This window comes from Schistocerca americana, chromosome 2 (genome assembly GCF_021461395.2).
Source record: "Schistocerca americana isolate TAMUIC-IGC-003095 chromosome 2, iqSchAmer2.1, whole genome shotgun sequence".
Lineage (NCBI taxonomy): Eukaryota > Metazoa > Arthropoda > Insecta > Orthoptera > Acrididae > Schistocerca > Schistocerca americana.
Window position 1 is genome coordinate 97,219,280 of NC_060120.1, and position 17,814 is coordinate 97,237,093.

Consider the following 17,814-nt stretch of genomic DNA (forward strand, 5'->3'; position numbering starts at 1 on the left):
AGTCAGAATATCTGGATTAACATGGCAGTAAAATGCAACACTACAGTCGAATAACAGCTGTCTCCATTTCCTGTGAAGATTCCCTACATTAGTACTGTTGGAAGGTCGGCATCTCATTTGTCAGAAACTCTAACTTACTTGCCACCTAAGCAAATCCCTAGTATTATAAGCTGTGTTTTGCAACTGGATCCCCACTTTGTGTGCTGCTAGCAGACCTTTTATATGGAGTCCACATAATCTAATTGTGACCAGAAAAAAATCATTAAGAAACTGTAATAAGACAGGATTTTTGTTGAGGGTTTTAAACAAGTTCAGTGATTTCATATCTCTCATTTTGAGGTTCTGTACGTGTGATGAGTTTTTTTAATCAAGTATGAGATTTTGTAACTTCGATACATCATAAAACTTAAGTGAGGTATAGTAGAATTATGCCCGATAAAAGTAAAATTTAGAATGGAATCTAGAATTCATAATTTGATTTTCATGCTCCAACCCATGAAGTTTGCCCCAAAGTTGTTGTGAAGTTTGTGATAATACTTTGTGCAAACACATTTGAAGTAACAAACGAATTTCTTTGTCTTCAGCAACCGTCCTATGCTGCAGTTCTCCATATATTGTTTTACTGTCTTTGTGGACACTGGATGTCAAATTTTTGAAGTAATTAGCCTTTCTCTATGCTATATGACAGAGGAAAGTACAGCTGAGGTAGGTTTTGGTTTGTTCATCTCACATCCTGCTCGTCAGATTGCAGACAGCTGAGATAGGTTTTTGTTGGTTCATCTTGCATACTGCTGGCCAGATTGCATATCACTGGATTTGAATGGTAAATTAAACTTGGAAACTCTCGACATTAACATTTATTAATCTATTTACTTATTTATTAAATACTCTTTTGCAAAATGATATTTATCGTTTCAGTAGAGGATAGGCTTCCTTGGTAAAACCATATCACCAATTTTGGGGACTTCCTTTGAAAGACTGCTTTGTCTGAAAAATGTACCCCAATTGGTAATTTGTCAATGGAATGAAGTATTGTATCAACTTCTCACTATGTGAGAGCAAACAAACAAAAGGAAAGGTCAGAGGATGAGAACAACAAAATGGCTGAGCATAAATGTAGCACCTGACTTTTACTCAAATGGCAAAGTTCTCTCAAAAATATTAAGTTCTCAATAAATCATCCCCAGGGACAAGTTTTATTGAAGCTCCAAAGCACAGGAAACGAATAAATTTCACAAATAGGAAAAACTGCAGGACATCTAATATTAATGGGATCTTTGAGAGTATCTGCATTAATAAGATGCCAAGTAAACCACATTCACTGCAATTTTCAGCGACACATGCATTAAGGAATTGCCAACTACCCATCGGTATCACGGGACATTTATTCCAGTCTCTGAAGTATACTTGTGGTACAGAAGAATGTAAAACTTTTAAACCAGCCACTTTTAAAACATAAGCATACCATACAGGCCTTTCTTCTGGTAACTTTAAGCTCCCCCAAGCTATTACTGAACCCATTCACATTTATCAGTAAATATTTTCTTTCCCCTCTTTCTCTTGGATGTGAGAACAGTCTTCTGAACACAGACAGGATGACACACAAGAGGTAAGGACATTAGGTAAGTGCTAGAGATGCCACGATGGTATTAAGAGATAAATAGAGCATCTTGGTGGGCACAGAGGTGTTGGATACAGCCCACTATAGAGGGAGGGGGAGAGACATTACATAAGGCACAAAATGAAGTGGTAGGAAAGGACTGACTTCTTGTTTTTTAAGCTGTTTCTCAGGTCAATATCTTTTTACAAACTTTCCTATTTTCCTTGCTCAGCATATGTATATTATATTAGTCCCTTTCTTTAGCAAAAGTATCCTTTTTACTCCCATTTTTTTCTTATTTTTCTGCTTTTTATATGTTTTAAGAGCACTCTCATCAATGAAAGATGATGTGCAACATAACTCAAATTGCTGTTTCTGACATTCTTTCACAGATTTTGGAAGAAAGATTGCCTTTAAAATAAATAAATAACACATCTATTGTTACTGCTATAATACGTATCTACTACATTACTACTTGGTTCCATTTATCCTTAACTCACCATTTGAGAAGAGAGGTTTATTTTATTTATACATATGTATTACCTTATCTTCCTGTGCAATTTCATCAGCCTCTTCCTCCTCTTCGTCAGCCACTTCCTCTTCCTCTTCATCTTCCTCTTCTTCTTCCTCTTCCTCCTCTTCATCAGATGTTGTTGTATCATCATCGTCATCATCGTCATCCTCTTCATCATCACTTGATGTAGTGCTGCTATCTGAATCAGGCTGCTGCTCTATTTGAGTCCACTGAGGTGGCTCCCACTGTGATACTCTAGTCTTTACATGGTAATAATAAACACGGCCTTCAGCATCCTTGGCTGATTTCCATTTTGGTGGCAACCTGATTGGAGGAGGAAGTAAGGGTGGAGGAGGTGTTGGGGTGAAGGGCTGCTGAATAGGAACTGACACAGGATGAGCATGGTGATATGGCGGTGTCTGTATGGGGCTATAACAAAGGTGTGATGGTTTTTGGCTGTAAGGGGGCTGTATGGATGAATCAGTTGGTGATGAATCTCTGTCTCCATATGGAGGAGGAAGTGCACAGATACGACGATGAAATGGTAAATTATGCCTATCTCCAGACCTCATATCTGAAGGGTCGCATGGGAGAGGCGGGGGCCCATGTTGAATAGCATCCGGTTGTGGGATAAAACCTGATGGAGGTGGTCCGTGTGAAAGAGGAGGTGTTGGCAATAATGGTGAGCCTTTATTTCTACGTGGTGTCATTTTAGGTACGACATGGTTCATTGTGACATGTGGTGGAGGAGTTATTTGAGGTGGAGGTTGTAAGAAGGTGTTTCCATGGTGAGGAGACGGTGGTGGACAGTGTGAGGGGGGTAATCCATGAGGTGGTGATGCCCTGGAAGGTACAGGGGGCACGTGGATTGAATTAGAACATGAGACATGAGTAGGTGGTGGACAATGATGAGAGACAGGTGTATTTGGAGGAGGGAGCACATTAATTGTGGAACCATGAGGTGGATGTGGTCCATGAACAGGAGGCGGTCCTTGGGGCACAGCAGGCCCAAGAGCAGGTGGGGGGCCGTGGGGCAAAGGAGGTCCATGTGATGGAAGAGGTGCATGAGGTGGAGGTGGTCTGTGAGGCACGGGACCTCCATTACCTGGAGGAGGACCTTGAGGAAAAGTGGGGCCTTTTGGCATTGGAGGACCACAGGGAGGAGTTGGTCCATGTGGAAGAGATGGAGCATGAGGCAGAGGTGGTCCATGTGATTGCAATGAGCAGTGAGACAAAGGGGAAGCATGTGGTGGAGGAGGTATATGGGGAGGAGGGGGGCCATGTGTAGGTCCAAGGGGTGGAGGAGGACCATGGGGTGGCAGGGTACCAAGCTGAGGAGGTGGGCCTTGAGGTAGAAGTGGTGCCGGTGGCAGGGATGGTATTTGTGGCTGCCCAGTAGATGGTGAAAGTCTGTGTGTCGACAACTGTCCAATCGGTGTTGGAGGCCTATGTGAGAGTATACTACCAGTTGGTTGCAATGAAACATGGGGCAATGATGCACTATGAAGAGGCAAAGGTGCAGTGTGGGAAACAGACTGAGAGTGTGGCGGAGGTATGTGTGTTGGAGGAGGACAGTGAGGAGGAATAGTAAGAGGAGACACATTAGTATGTGGGGGTGGAACAGTGAGATGATGTACTGACATTGATACACTGCTGGCTTCATTTGGACCCATGTCACTTGGTGTTAATAAGCTGGTATCTGAAAACAAAAATGCAAAAATTTTAACTTGTCAGTGCAATATTTAAATATATTGTATTTATTCAACAAAATTATTTGGTCTGCATTACTGGCTGCCTAAGGTAAGAACTTTATTTCACAAGAAAGTGTGGTCATAAACTACCATATTCTTTCACAAATAGAATTTTAATTTAGTTTAGCTACCCTTTTAAATTTGTCCTCAATGACTTAATTAGTATTATGCTAGTCAGTAATCAAAACTTATAAAATGGATGCTGGGTGTCTATAGTTAAAATGCTTCAGGTGAGGTGTCCATCTGCTAGAAATACAATGATTATTTTGAATGCTACTGTTGTACAGGCATTCTTAACATTTCATTTTTAATTACTATGATACATTTAAAGTAATAACACACAACAGAAAAGGAAAAAAAACAAGTAGTGTCTGTAAAATGATATAATATGAGAGCACAATTACGGAATTTCAGTAAACTTAACTACAACACATTTTCACAAAAAATGGATGCTCGTCCGCATAAACTCAAACAGGTCAAACAGTTAGTTGAGGTCTAGCCACATTCCTGCATTACATGGCTGAACGTGATGACTATGGCTCCTAAATCAATTGTAACCAACGAAGAAAGCAATAAACACAGTTTTTTGTACATGAAAATGAAAAGGGAATAGAGATCACTTATTTACCACAGATAAAACTCTCTATACCCAACTGATGCTTCATGTATTTCCATTTAATTTTATAGGTTATTGAGGAAAAGTACTGTGTGCTCAAATGAAGCAAACCACGTTACAACCAAGACAATTCTTTCTTAGAAGAGAAGACGTTACCAACTTCCAAAACATATGAGACACTATACTGCTATTGTAAAAGTAGTGCATTTACCTCTTAAATGACATATTAGACCCACAGTGCAACAGCCACTCTGAGTAGGTAGTTAACAAACACGAGTTGGAAATCTGTCAGAGAAAACATACATGTCATATGCTTGCATCGTACCTGATGCATCCATACTGGCTGTAATAGGCAACTGCAATAATTAGGGGCCTGAAAAATTTGCATTTGCAATAAATATAGGTGCAAATTCTGCCTCAAATTGCAAATTTCTTTAATAAATGCTATTTCATAGCAAACTATCCTGATGTACAATTTTATTACAGGGAGTTTCTTTTCTGCATTGAAATACCAGAAAGTAACAGTTTTCAATTATTCGTATTGTACATCATCCGGCAAAACCAAATTGGGAAGAGAATGTCTGTAAGAATATGCATGCAAAATAAAGAGCACACCTATTAAAGAATTCAACAAAGTACAAGTGCACTTATAAGTTACACTCTAGTGCCACATCAAACAGGGAGTAGGTTAAATGGCCTGTGTAAGATACATACCACATATGGCAAAGGAGGAATCTGTGATGGGACATCTTAACTATTGTTGCACAAGGTACAAGTAGAGATCAGGCCTGAACTACCTCATTTATGTCACTGCCAACATCATCAATCAACTGTTGAGATGGCTGTCCCTAAACGTATTGTGCTTTTCACTTCGCTTTGTGTTGTGCATAGCTCATTATTTTCTTATTTTCAAATGAGCACAGAGACTAATCTGGCAGTATCACAAGGTTTGAGTTCAGGTCTCACTACACCATAAGGTAAAAGTGATCCATGTGTCAATTCTGCTTTTGCAGAAACACGAAGCATGGGTGTACGCTGGCTGAAGTGCACGAGAGAGGCCGGGTCTGTTCCCCCCTGCACCACTTCTCACTTACCAGGCATTCAAGGTTCTCATTTGTTTAAGCTCGCGACCACCTGCTACACCGTAGCTTCCGCACTTTAGCGACTATGCCAAGAGTCTTCTTGCAAAGGGAAAATTGAGCTATTTTCAATTCTACTTGCACTCTAAATGTATTGTGATTCACCTGTTGTTTGTAACTGACCCCATTTCCATTAAGAAGCTTACAGTGCCGTCATTAGTAAAATGTGATGGATCTAACACAAATTTTTCAGTTTCAGAAACCAACAAACTGCTAACTTGCTGATGATGGTACAACTACTGGCTGCACAAGCTCTGCCAGCCACACAACAGGCCAACAAATCAGCCCAACAGGTGACACCGACCAGCATACCACGATTCTGGCAATTTAACAACACAGAAGAAGAATGGCTTGAATATGACACACTTCTAAGCACATTGTGAAGTTCATCGAGTTCAAGGTACTGTAAAGCTACAATACTTTTTCTTGATTGCCGGGTCCCCAGTGTGCAGGTTAATACAAAACTACCCCATATCGCGTCTCCCGAAAAACTCGGCTATGCCCAAGTAATCGCTGCCAATAACTCGGTATGACCAGCAAGTTTAAGTAGCTGCAGCAAAATATCAGTTCTTTTGCCTGCAGGAAAAGCTGCAACAGACATACTGCTGGGGGTACATAGAGCTAATTAGGGATCCAATAACATCCAATGATCCAGATAGTAGAGCACAAGAACAGATCTTAAAGTACTCTGATCCATCACTTCCCCAAGTACTGTAAACCTTTTCCTTTTTTTTTAGAGCAATATGATTTGGATGCCGCAGTGGCCGATAAGTTTGACCAGGCCCTGATTTGTTGGGTTGAGTCACCCCTTGCTCGTGACCACCCCAAGCACCCACAACAAAGACCGTGTACACTGCCGTGAGGACAGTCACATAGACAGTTAACGGGACTGTGAACTGAGTGAAGTCTTGCCCTAGATGTTTTGCTTGCCATAAAAGATAGGACTGCCCATCAAGTAACGCAATGTGTTACGCTTGTGGAAAAAGGGCCATGTCCAAGCAGTTTGTTTGCAATGGCACAAAAACGCTGATGGAAGTAAAATTAAGATTATGTCTTCGTCTCGCCCTAGTGCTGTGTAACAGTGTTCTAACAAACTATTTGTCAAATTACGAATTGCTGGCCTTTGTTGAACTTTCAGTTAGACGCAGGTGTCTAAATAACTCCGCTTAATCATGCTACGTATGAACAGTTAGGCTCACCACGCCTTTCTAAATCTAGTAACCCCCTCATTTCTTACAAAGGGCAGGAAATTCCATTGCTTGGACAGTGTATTTTGCCTGCCACAGTGAATTTTACTGTGTTGAAATCAAGAGAGAGTGATAGCAACATTTTCGGTTTAGATCCCTTTGATTTGTTTGGACTTAGCATCCACGAGAACATACTTTTCATATCGGCTTTTGCACAAAAAGACAGTGTTGTTGGCTTGCTTAAAGAATTTCCTGAACTATTTTCAGAAGGAATGAGAAAAGCAAATAACTTCATAGCACAGGTTACATTGAAAGACAATGCACAGCCTAAGCTTTACCGGGCCCGCCCCGTTCCAACTGCTTCAAGAGGCAAAGTAGTTAGTGAATTGAAAGAACTGCAAGATAATGGTATAATTACTCCTATTCAAGCTAGTCAATGGGCAAGTCCTCTCGTTTTGTTGCCTAAGCCTTCTGGTTGCATTAGCATTTGTGTTGACTTCAAGTCCACCGCTAACCCACAGACAGTAGTTGACATTTATCCATTACCTCGCTCCGAGGAACTCACGGACAGGCTTGGTGCAGGACGTTACTTTTCTAAGATAGGTTTGCATGATGCCTACTTGCAAATTCCATTGGATGAAGAATCACAGAAACTGTTTGTTGAAAATATACACTTAGGACTGTTCAAGTATTTGTGTTTGCCTTTCGGTAGTGCTTCCGCACCCGCAATTTTTCAAAGTTACTTGGAGCAGCTGACTGCAAAAGTGCCATTTTGTTGAAACTACCTTGACAATACTGTCATCTCAGGTCATACACCAGAGGAACACACTGCTAATTTGCATACTCTTTTTAAGTGTCGTCAGAAGCAGGACTCAAGTGTCGTCTCGAAGAACGTGACTTTTTTCAAACTGAGCTACCATACTTAGGTCATGTGATAAACAGTCAGGGTGTGCACCCCCTACAATCTCATTTGCCTGTAATTCGTGACCTGCCTGTTCCTCACAATGTGTCTGAACTGTAGTCAGTACTAGGCAAGATGACATATTACATTTGGTTCATACCGAATGCCGCTCAGATCATGGCCCCATTGCATTGCTTGCGCCGCAAAAATGTACCTTTTGTGTGGACTAAAGACTGTCACGACTCATTTCAGAAACTCAAAAATGCCTTGCTTAGTGACAGATGTTTAGTGCATTTCGACCCCGCCAAGCCAGTATTTTGCAAGTCGACACTTCTTCCTATGGAATTGACACTGTGCTTTCGCACAGGATTGGTGTGTAAGACAGACCCATTGCTTTTGCATCAAAGTTGCTCTTGCTCACTCACACTCAGTGCAATTATTCTCAAACAGTAACAGAGGTTCTCGCTATTGTGTACAGTGTGACCAAGTTCCATCACTATTTGTAAGGTCACAAATTCTATTTAGTGATCATCACAAGTCTTTGCAGTCCTTGTTTCATCCGTCAAAGCCAGTTCCTACATGCATCACTCAAAAATGCAACAATGGGCCTTGTTGCTTTTGCAGTATCAGTATGAAATTGTGTACAGACCTAGAGCAAAGTATGGCAATGCAGACTACCCTAACTCACCCTCCAATTGGCCCAGACTCTGATTTTGATGCATCTGCCGCATCTTGTTGCCAAATCGATGCGCAGGACTTTGAATTGCTGGGATCTTTTCCCTCACACTACTGAAAAACAGCACAGGCCATGGAAGCAGACCCAGATCTCAAGATTTTGTTACATTACATTCTCATGTCTTGGCCTCATTCACTGAACAGCATCCAGAACTCAGTTGTGCACCAATACTTTACTCGTCGGCATAACCATACAATTCAACAGGGTGAGATTCTTGTTCAAAATGACAGAGGACAATCGTGTGTGCTTATTCCCAAAATATTGCAAAAGAATGTGTTGTGATTGCTCCACCAAGGACGTTGGGGAATTGTTCGCACTAAACAGTTAGCGCAACGGCACTGTACTTGGCAGGACATGGACGCTAACATTGAACAGATGACATCACAGTGTCACGCATGCGCAGAAAACCAATCAGCTCCACTACAGACATTCTTGGCTTGGCCTAAGACTCAATCACCATGGCAACGAATGAACACTGAATTTGCACAACCATTTTGGAGCATTCGTTGGCTCATAGTGGTAAACTCTTTTAGCAAGTACCCATTTGCAGTGCCTATGAACTCCACATCATGTAGCACCATTCAAGCATTGTCCATATTTTGTACATAAGATTTGCCAGAAGTAATTGTGTTAGTCAAGGGACCACAGTTCACTTCACGAGATTTTGAACAACTTTGTGAATGAAATGGCATTCGTCACCTAACAAGTGCTCCATTTCACCCGCAGTCCAACGGGAAAGCAGAATGCTTCGTACACACTTTTAAGCAACAGATGGCACAGCTTTGCACCACCCACACATGGGTCAAGGTGCTGCAATTCTTTCTCAACTCCTATGGCTCCCACCCATGAGACAGATCACCACCAGTGGAACTTCTGCATGGCCACCACCATCGGACATAGCTACACTTACTTCAATCACCGCAGCATCCGGCATTGCCAATGGTCCGCAAGTATCGCTTTGCACCAGCGATCTTGTTTTTTTCAGGGTTTACAGCAACCGTGGACACTGGAAAAGAGGCGTGATCCAAGAAAGCATTGACTCTTCTATGTATTTGATTGCAAATCCCGATGATTTGCAGTGCCACCACCAGAACCAACTTCGTGCATGTCATTTGCCCCAGATTCATGGTCTCATGGGACTGTGCGGCCTTCACCACCACCCGCTGGTGCCACCAAGGCACCCTAGGAGGAGCGGATGGACGATGCACCCTCACCCCCACCATCCTCGCTCACCACCCCCACCATCCTCGCCCACCAACCCCAAGGGCCTGGACCTGTCTTCGCCATCGCCGTTGCCATCATTGCCCCAGGAAATGCCCTCAGGCCTGGATATGTGCCCTGGCAGCAGATCTCTGGAGGACGTTCCTGTTGCCTCACAAGATGGGTGATGTGGCACAGTCAGGAGTATACCATCCTCCACAGTCACGGCTCCCAGCTCTTCTCCACGTAAAGCATCCTGCCTCCCTCCCCATCCTCCCTACATAACAATGGTGCGGCATTTTGGGAGGGGGGAATCTGCTGGCATAAGATGTTGCCAGCACACCAGTCTGCAAAGATGTTGCAAGAAGATCAACAATAGGTGCTGAATCAAGCATGCATATCAGGAGAGAGGTCAAAGACAGACTCACAAGCAACATGCCACCAACACCCTCTTAACCAGCAGTATTTAGATCACCACCACGGACCAGAGGGCCCAGTCAGTCACAGGCAGTCAGCCCAGTTGCAGAGTCAGTCACAGTCAGCTCAGTCATTATTCTAGTTGGCATCTGTCAAGTTCACGTCAATGGCTACAAGAGTGTAGTGTTTATAGTGGGACTGTACTTCACCAGCAGTAGGGCTACAGTGGACTGTTATGGAAGAGCTTGTACCACAGCACATGGTCAAGTTTAAACATAAGTAGCTTCTTGTTTTTGTTAACAACAAACTCAGTTGATACATGTGTGCAGTTATGATGTAGAAAGAGGATACCAGCCGCCAAACAACATCATCTCCTTGCTTCCCATGACACAAGACTCTACAATAGCAATGATGACACAAAAACCTCCATCTCTTGAGACCTGCTCAGACAAGAAAAACTATAATGAGATTGTTGGGGGAACTGACAGTACTCAAGAGTGTGTTCAGGGTCCACACTGCACCCAGATTTGTGCCGTATTTCACAGTCTGTACACCCACTTCTCGGTAATATATTTTGCAGTACTCATGCACACATTAAATAAAAGTAGCCATGAAACTGCATATTTTGAGCCATATGTGTGGCCATGGCATGTTTCTGAGTGAAGAAATTGCCTGTTTTACCTCCTAAACGAACAGCATGAGTAGTTAGCCTATTTCAAAAGTTCTAGACTTAAATAACGCTGTGCGGCAAATAGCATACAAAAACATCATGAGAAGGAAAGTTGTCACTCACCATATAGTGGAGATTCTGAGCCGCAGATAGGCACAACAAAAAGATTTTCACACTTAAAGCTTTTGGCCAATGGCCTTTGTCAACAATAGACATGCATATGCGCACACACACACACACACACACACACACACACACACACACACACAAATGCAACTCACATACACGAAGTGGGTGTACAGTATTATATTGGGTGTTAAAGAACACACCTTCAGAAGTTTATGAGTGGTTCCTTGAGTAAATACAAGCGAAAACGTTCAAATAAATGTGTGTCCCGAAATGGTTCATGTATCAGGTATTCACCCTATTTGGCTTCAGAATGTCTGTGGGTATCAAAATGAAATTGATGAAATGTTATTTCATTATAATTATTAATTTACCAAATATTAAAAAGAATAAACATGGCCAATGCTAGAAATATTAGTGTCACAAGCAGTCGTGTCTTTAACACTAATGGGTTTATGCTTAATAGTATCTAGATTGGCAATTTTGGGTCTAATGATAAAGATTAGAGTAAGAGTATTTAATGAACTGTAGACAAAGCCCGACCAACAGGCATTACATGCACTGACCAAAAATGATAGTGCATTGAAAATGGCTAGTTTCTAGCTGAAATCTACATCTGCCAATAAAAATTCATAAGAATGACTGATAGCTGAAATCTATTATTTACAAATCAAAATAACTGTCACTGCGTGCAACAGCCACTGAATGGAGGGTAACCTGATGAAGATTATCTCTTCCATCTATAGACAAAGCATAAGGAAACACGAGTTATGTGATAATACTATTATTCTTATTAATCAACTGTTGAATGGCTTTACAATGAAATATCCCATGATGGGGGAAAAAACTCTGATGAACATCTTGGGCATGCCAGACACAAGGTGACCTTCTGTACCAACTACCATCTCTTAAAATTTTTAATAATCAGTGAACTGCTACATATAAATTTAGTTCTGTGGGCTATATATCTTCAGGAATTCAGTTTTGAGACATGATTAATTTATGAGGATAGGAATTACGCCCCAACACTCTTTCAGCCTATCCAAAAGTATGTAAAGAGAAATCTGAGTGTGCGAGAATTTCAGATCAATTTTCAAAAATTAATTTACAAAAAGAAGCAACTACAGTGTTTTGTATGATAAAGAGAGGAATAATGGGGGAAGGAGCTTCGTTTGAGATGAATCTGAGCCAAGATAAGGGAAAATGAGCTCGTACCAGACTATACAGAACGGTGCTTTAATTCTGAAAAACAGAAGAGGTATAAAGACAGAAACGGAAAGTATGTATTCTGCGAGCACACATACCATACTTAAGATATGAACATATCAATTCAAAGAGACATACGATCCACACTAAATACTTCTATTACTCCACAGAAACTAAATAATTCAGTAAATATTAAAGAGAAACACATCAAAAGATACACAGGATGACAATTATTGAACCATATGAAAAAAAGTAAATTAGTTACAAACTACGGCAAGCACACACTTTATTCAACAAATAAACGTCACTACAGATATTTGGATTTAGGCTATGACTGTTCGATATGCCTGCAATCATTAGCGATGATGTGGCGCAGATGAATCCCGAAATTCTGCATGACCCCCTGAAGTTTCGGAACATTGATGCTGTCTATGTCCACCTGAATGGCTGTTTTCAGCTCAGCATCGGTTTTTGGGTTATTGCTGTACACCTTGTCTTTCATATAGCCCCATATAAAGGATTTGCATGTGTTCATATCAACAGAATATGGCAGACAATCAAGGTCCATGCCAGTGGCCTCCGAGTACCCTAGAGCCAGAATGCAGTCCCCTAAGTGCTCCTCCAGGACTTCAAACAGTCCCCTGCTTCGATGGGGTTGAGCTCCATCTGCATGAACCACATCATCTCAAAATCACCGTCACTTTGGATAATGGGGATGAAATCATGTTCCGAAACCATTGCATTCCATTTGGTAGTCACTGTCCCATCAAGGAATATCGCCCCAAGCATTCCATGACTGGATGTTGCACACCACGCAGTCACTTGCTGAGGGTGAAGAGACTTCTTGATCACGAAATGCGGATTCTCAGTCTCTCCCCCAATTGCACCAATTTTGCTTACTGACGAACTCATCCAAATGAAAGTGAGCTTCGTCACTAAGGCGTGCGTGCATGCGCACACTAATTTCCATCATTCCCTGCAGCCAACCATGCAGTTTGAGCATCCTACTGTGAACCGTTCAAAAGTTATGATGGTATTATTTCATATAGTTCAATAATTGTCACCCTGTAACTGGATGCTTAGAAGCCAAATTTACCAATTTAATCCACTGTGCCAAAGGTTTTATGAAATTTGGTGGCCACACATACCACTGGACCCTAACCTGAAGCACAACATAGCTTCACATGTGCTGCTGTTATTTGGGAAGGACAGTTTACACATGAGAGAAGCAGCAGTAGCTCTATACCCTGTATTGTAGATATTTTCCTCCTAACCTAGAAGTAATTTCCACAATTATCAGTGTAAGTGAATCAACTCTAATCAGAATTTCCTGACATTTAATTTACAGAAGTAGCCTGTAGTAGCTAGCCTGTAGTAGCTGCTTCTAGTTGTTAAGGTATAAGTTGATTAGTTCCACATGCCTGAAAGCTCTCCCTTATGATGGAATTAGCGAATCATCATATGCGAATGATTAGGAATGAAAGAGTAAACCTATATCCTCAAAAAAGAGTAACTAGTCATTCTTAAAAAGTAAATCTATACATGAGAGTAATGAGCAAGTTGGAAAGCAGGCATGCCGAACTTAATACTCACAACAGATGGTCTAAGCACATACCCAACTTTTAGTCAGTACTGAACAATTTGGTGTATTGCGGTACAGGAATGGTACATCTTATATGAAACGGATCAAAATAATTTACATTAAGAACCAAGTGTGAATCTGTCTTAACTAAAATAGTTTGCAGGTATTTGAAACATACTCCCATAAGTGAGAGAGGAAGAAAATTCTGGAAACAATATACATAAATAAACCAAAGGATATAAATTTTGACTTTGAAGTCATTGCAAGAACAGTCAACACCGGAAGAATAGCAAGTAATTCTTTTGGAACTTTGAGGGCCATTTTGTAATGGTGTCACTTCCTTGGCTCAAGACACAGACACCATAGGACTCAGGGGCATGGGAAAACAAACACAGCACATGAGACTGCAAAGGACATAAAAGGATAAGTGCCAGATTATACAGTAGTTGAGGATAAGATTATTGTTTTTAAGGATACAACCCCTTGGTACCAACTTCTAGGATCCTGCAAGTCACAAACTTATAAAAAGATACTGACCAAATCTGAATTTTCAGAGCATCCCCAGTGGTCTGTTGCGGCAGCATATTTTGCACAATTGAAACAGCAAGTGGTGTGGCACTTTCACATGCCATTGTCCATCATCAATCAGGAAGAAGCCATTTAGAATGAAAACAGAGGGTGGAATACCTTTAACATCCTTTAGTGACTGGTGTATTTGACAATTGTAATTGTGAATCTTATATGTCATTTTAATACAATTTATAAGTTGTTAATCCAAACTCGAAGGAGAACACTCCTGAAAAATTAAATGAAGTCTGAGGTCCATGAGAATGCTATTTAAAGATTAAATATTTATTATACGCATACACAAAAATGCTAATATTTGGTTCCAGCATTTAATAGAATGTGGTGAAGCATTTTCTAAATGTAGATGAAAGACTGTGGACCAACACCTACAGCCAATAACCAGCAACATACCCTATCACATGAAAGACACCACACTTTTCCTCCAGTGGCTCTCCACAGTTCCTATTCCTTTACCACATCTGCCAGTCCATATACCTGCAAATTATTTAAGTTTTCCTCTTGTTTTGCCTAACTGCACTTAATGGTTTTACAACATCTGAACAATTTTGATACTACCTTCCATGATGTGAAATAGTTTGACTGTGCAGATGATCATGGGTGAGTTTGGGGGGAGAGTGACTGCGATTTTATCTCAGATTCTTTTTATCTATTTTCTTGCATCTTTTCTGTTTTAACTGCATTCTTTTTTACTAATTTCATACGGGTGCTGATAACCTTATCGGTGAGCGATTCTAATCTCCCCCCCCACACACACCTTTACCACCCAGCACTCTCTCCACACAAACATCCCCAATGCACAAAACCTTGCCACTATTAAGCACTATCTTTTTCAATGCCTGACTGACTCCAGACCTACAACCTTCTTCCTGGTCACTATGACCAACTATATCCTCACACATAATTACTACTTCTCTGAAGGTATCACCTACAAACCAATCAGTGGTACAGCAATGGGCACACGCTTGGCACCATACTGTACTAACCTATTCGTGGGCCATATATTTGGTCTTTCTCAGCCCAGCCACCTGCCTTGATGTCAACCTCCACCTCATTAATGGCAACATCAGTTCCCTCATCCACATCAAACTTACCAACAACACCTACACTCTGATATCTGTTACCAATTCCACACCAGGAAGTTTGTGCCATAAGGCCTAGCCACCCTTGGTTGTTGCAACTGCAGTGATGAGCAACCCCTCTCCAAATATGCCAAAGGTCTCACGCAGACCTTCACAAAATAAAATTACCCTCCCAACCTTATCCAGAAACAGATACTCCATGCCTTTATTCTCTAGACACCTGTCATCCACCATGTAAACACTGCCCAGCCATAAAGGAGCACTGCTCTCATTACCCAGAAGTGCCCAAGACTGGTATAACTGTATCAAATTCTCCACCATGGTTTTGACTACTGCCCTGAAACGAGAAATATCCTCCCCACCCTGACCACAGTGTTATTCCACCACTCACCCAACCTAAACAACATCCTTGTCAGTCTCCCTATTACCACCGTTCATAATCCATTGCTTCAAGGCTGATATCCCTACAATGTGCTAGATACAACACCTGTCCCATACTTCCTGCCGCTACCATCTACTCCAGTCTTGCCACAGACATCTCCTACCCACTAAAGACAAGGTCACCTGTAGTTACAAATATGATGCCACATTCCATGTGGATACGGCTGCTATCAAGCTGTCAGTCCACATCTCATCACCCAACTGTGGCCAAGAGACAGCTGTATCACCCAGCTGATAAGCATACTGCTCAATACAATGTGGTTCAATTCAATGACTACTCCACACCCTGTGCCATCTGGATTCTTCCCATCAACATTGGCTTTTCTGAATTGCGTGATCTACTTCTCTCCTCCCCTACCACTTACAACACCAACTTCTTACACTACATCTTCTAACCTTGTCACGCCCCCACCACATCCCTGCACATTCCCATGTGCAGCACTAGAATATTCCCCGACCGCTCATCAGGCTCTTCCTTATCCCTATTGCCCACCTCAGCTAGGCATGCAAGCACCCATGCGCTTGAGTTTTTTACTTCTGATGAAGGACTTAGCCTGAAAGGTAAATATTTCTACATTTTTTTCTATTGTGCTTGTCTGTGACTCAACACTTCCTCTATGCAGAGAGTGGCAATCTATACTTTCTAATTTTTGTTTTTATTTATTTTATTATTTTTTTTTTTTTTAATCCTGGACTTTCAATCGTTTTTACTTTTTTGTACTACATTGGAATTTTGAAGCCTTGATTTTTATTTATTATTATTACTTTTTAGCTTCAAAATCCAGGAAAACTCATAATTAGTGAGTGGAAAGAAAAATGAAGATTACACAATGATCAATGGCTTGTTACCTCATATAGAGAGAATGCCTGGAGAACGGTAAATTGTAACTGGCTTCACAAACTTAACATTCAGCCCCGCCCTCCCCTCCCAATCGTCCTGAGAGCATTTACAAAAACAATGCAAAATACCTCTGCTGATGATAAAATGGAAGTGTAAGTTTAAAAGCACCTTTTCCAATGGGGAGAAAGGAAACCACTCATAATCCTATATAGAAAGAGGTATAACCTAATATTCTCTCTCTTGACTGCTTTTAATATTATGAAGCTGTGACCACCATTTCCCTTGCCAATCATAGTTATTCTGTTAACTTTTTTCTTCCAAATATAAACTTGCCAGTTTCTAAAACTAAAAATCTAATATTTATTCCCAGTTTTGTGCATCAGTTCTGTTTCAGATATTGATATCCCAACAAATATTCTCCATCTCACAGGTTATTTATGTGCACTTTTTAAAATGTTCCTATTTTTGTCTTGCATCCTCTTTTAAGAATGTGATGTAGTTACCTTGTGGTGGAAGTGGCTGCCATGTATTAGTAGAAGGATCGAAGAAACAAGGGTAACTTCCATTCGTTGGCGTAACAACATTGGGATCAAGCCTCAAAGACATACACTGGCTATCATTTTGACGCCAGAGCTCCTGTTGTTGTCGTCTCTGACGTTCCTCTTCTTCCTCCTGGGCCACTCGCAATGCAAACAAGTGTCGACGCTCTTCCTTCGAAATTTTTGGAATAGGCACCAGTGTTCTTGTGCTGCTGTGAGCATGTACATCATATTAAACAACTCAATACATGAAAATGTGATAACCTCTTTCGAAAATCTTTTCAGAGATTGTATGTGGTCTACATTACTAACACAAGCAAAAAATGTGAAGGTGAGAGGTAAAACAAAATTTGCGTGACAATATTGAGTAAATGGGAGCAGGGGAGACTTCTGTGGTTGAATCAGGTATAACATAATTAAATAAAGAATAAATATAGGAAATAGATAATGTTTGTTTTCCTAATGCTTACACATGTTTTTAAATTTAATAGTCACAATAGTGATAACTATTAAAAGTAATTAGTCAATGATTAATTACCATATTTCCACAAATATGCGCTGCAAATTTTTCCTAAATTTTGTTTTGAAAATCATGATGTGGCCTGCAATTGAGATTTCCCCCCCCCCCCCCCCCCCGGGATTATAAATCGTCAATTTCAAAATGGCATGTACAAGTGAGTT

At 41.0% G+C, this 17,814-nt stretch overlaps 1 protein-coding gene across 4 annotated transcripts in view; it reads right to left on the minus strand.

Annotated features, from left to right (window-relative positions):
* LOC124595805 overlaps positions 1–17,814 on the minus strand; it is a 249,294-nt gene that overhangs the window by 56,927 nt on the left and 174,553 nt on the right. For 2 of the 4 annotated variants that reach the window (XM_047134699.1, XM_047134696.1), the window contains exons 13-14: positions 17,098–17,345; positions 2,144–3,813 (exon numbers count right to left, since the gene is read on the minus strand). In XM_047134699.1, coding sequence (XP_046990655.1) covers positions 2,144–3,813; positions 17,098–17,345 — 1,918 coding nt within the window. The remainder of the gene's footprint in view (positions 1–2,143; positions 3,814–17,097; positions 17,346–17,814) is intronic. The other 2 variants (XM_047134700.1, XM_047134697.1) reach the window with 1 other exon arrangement.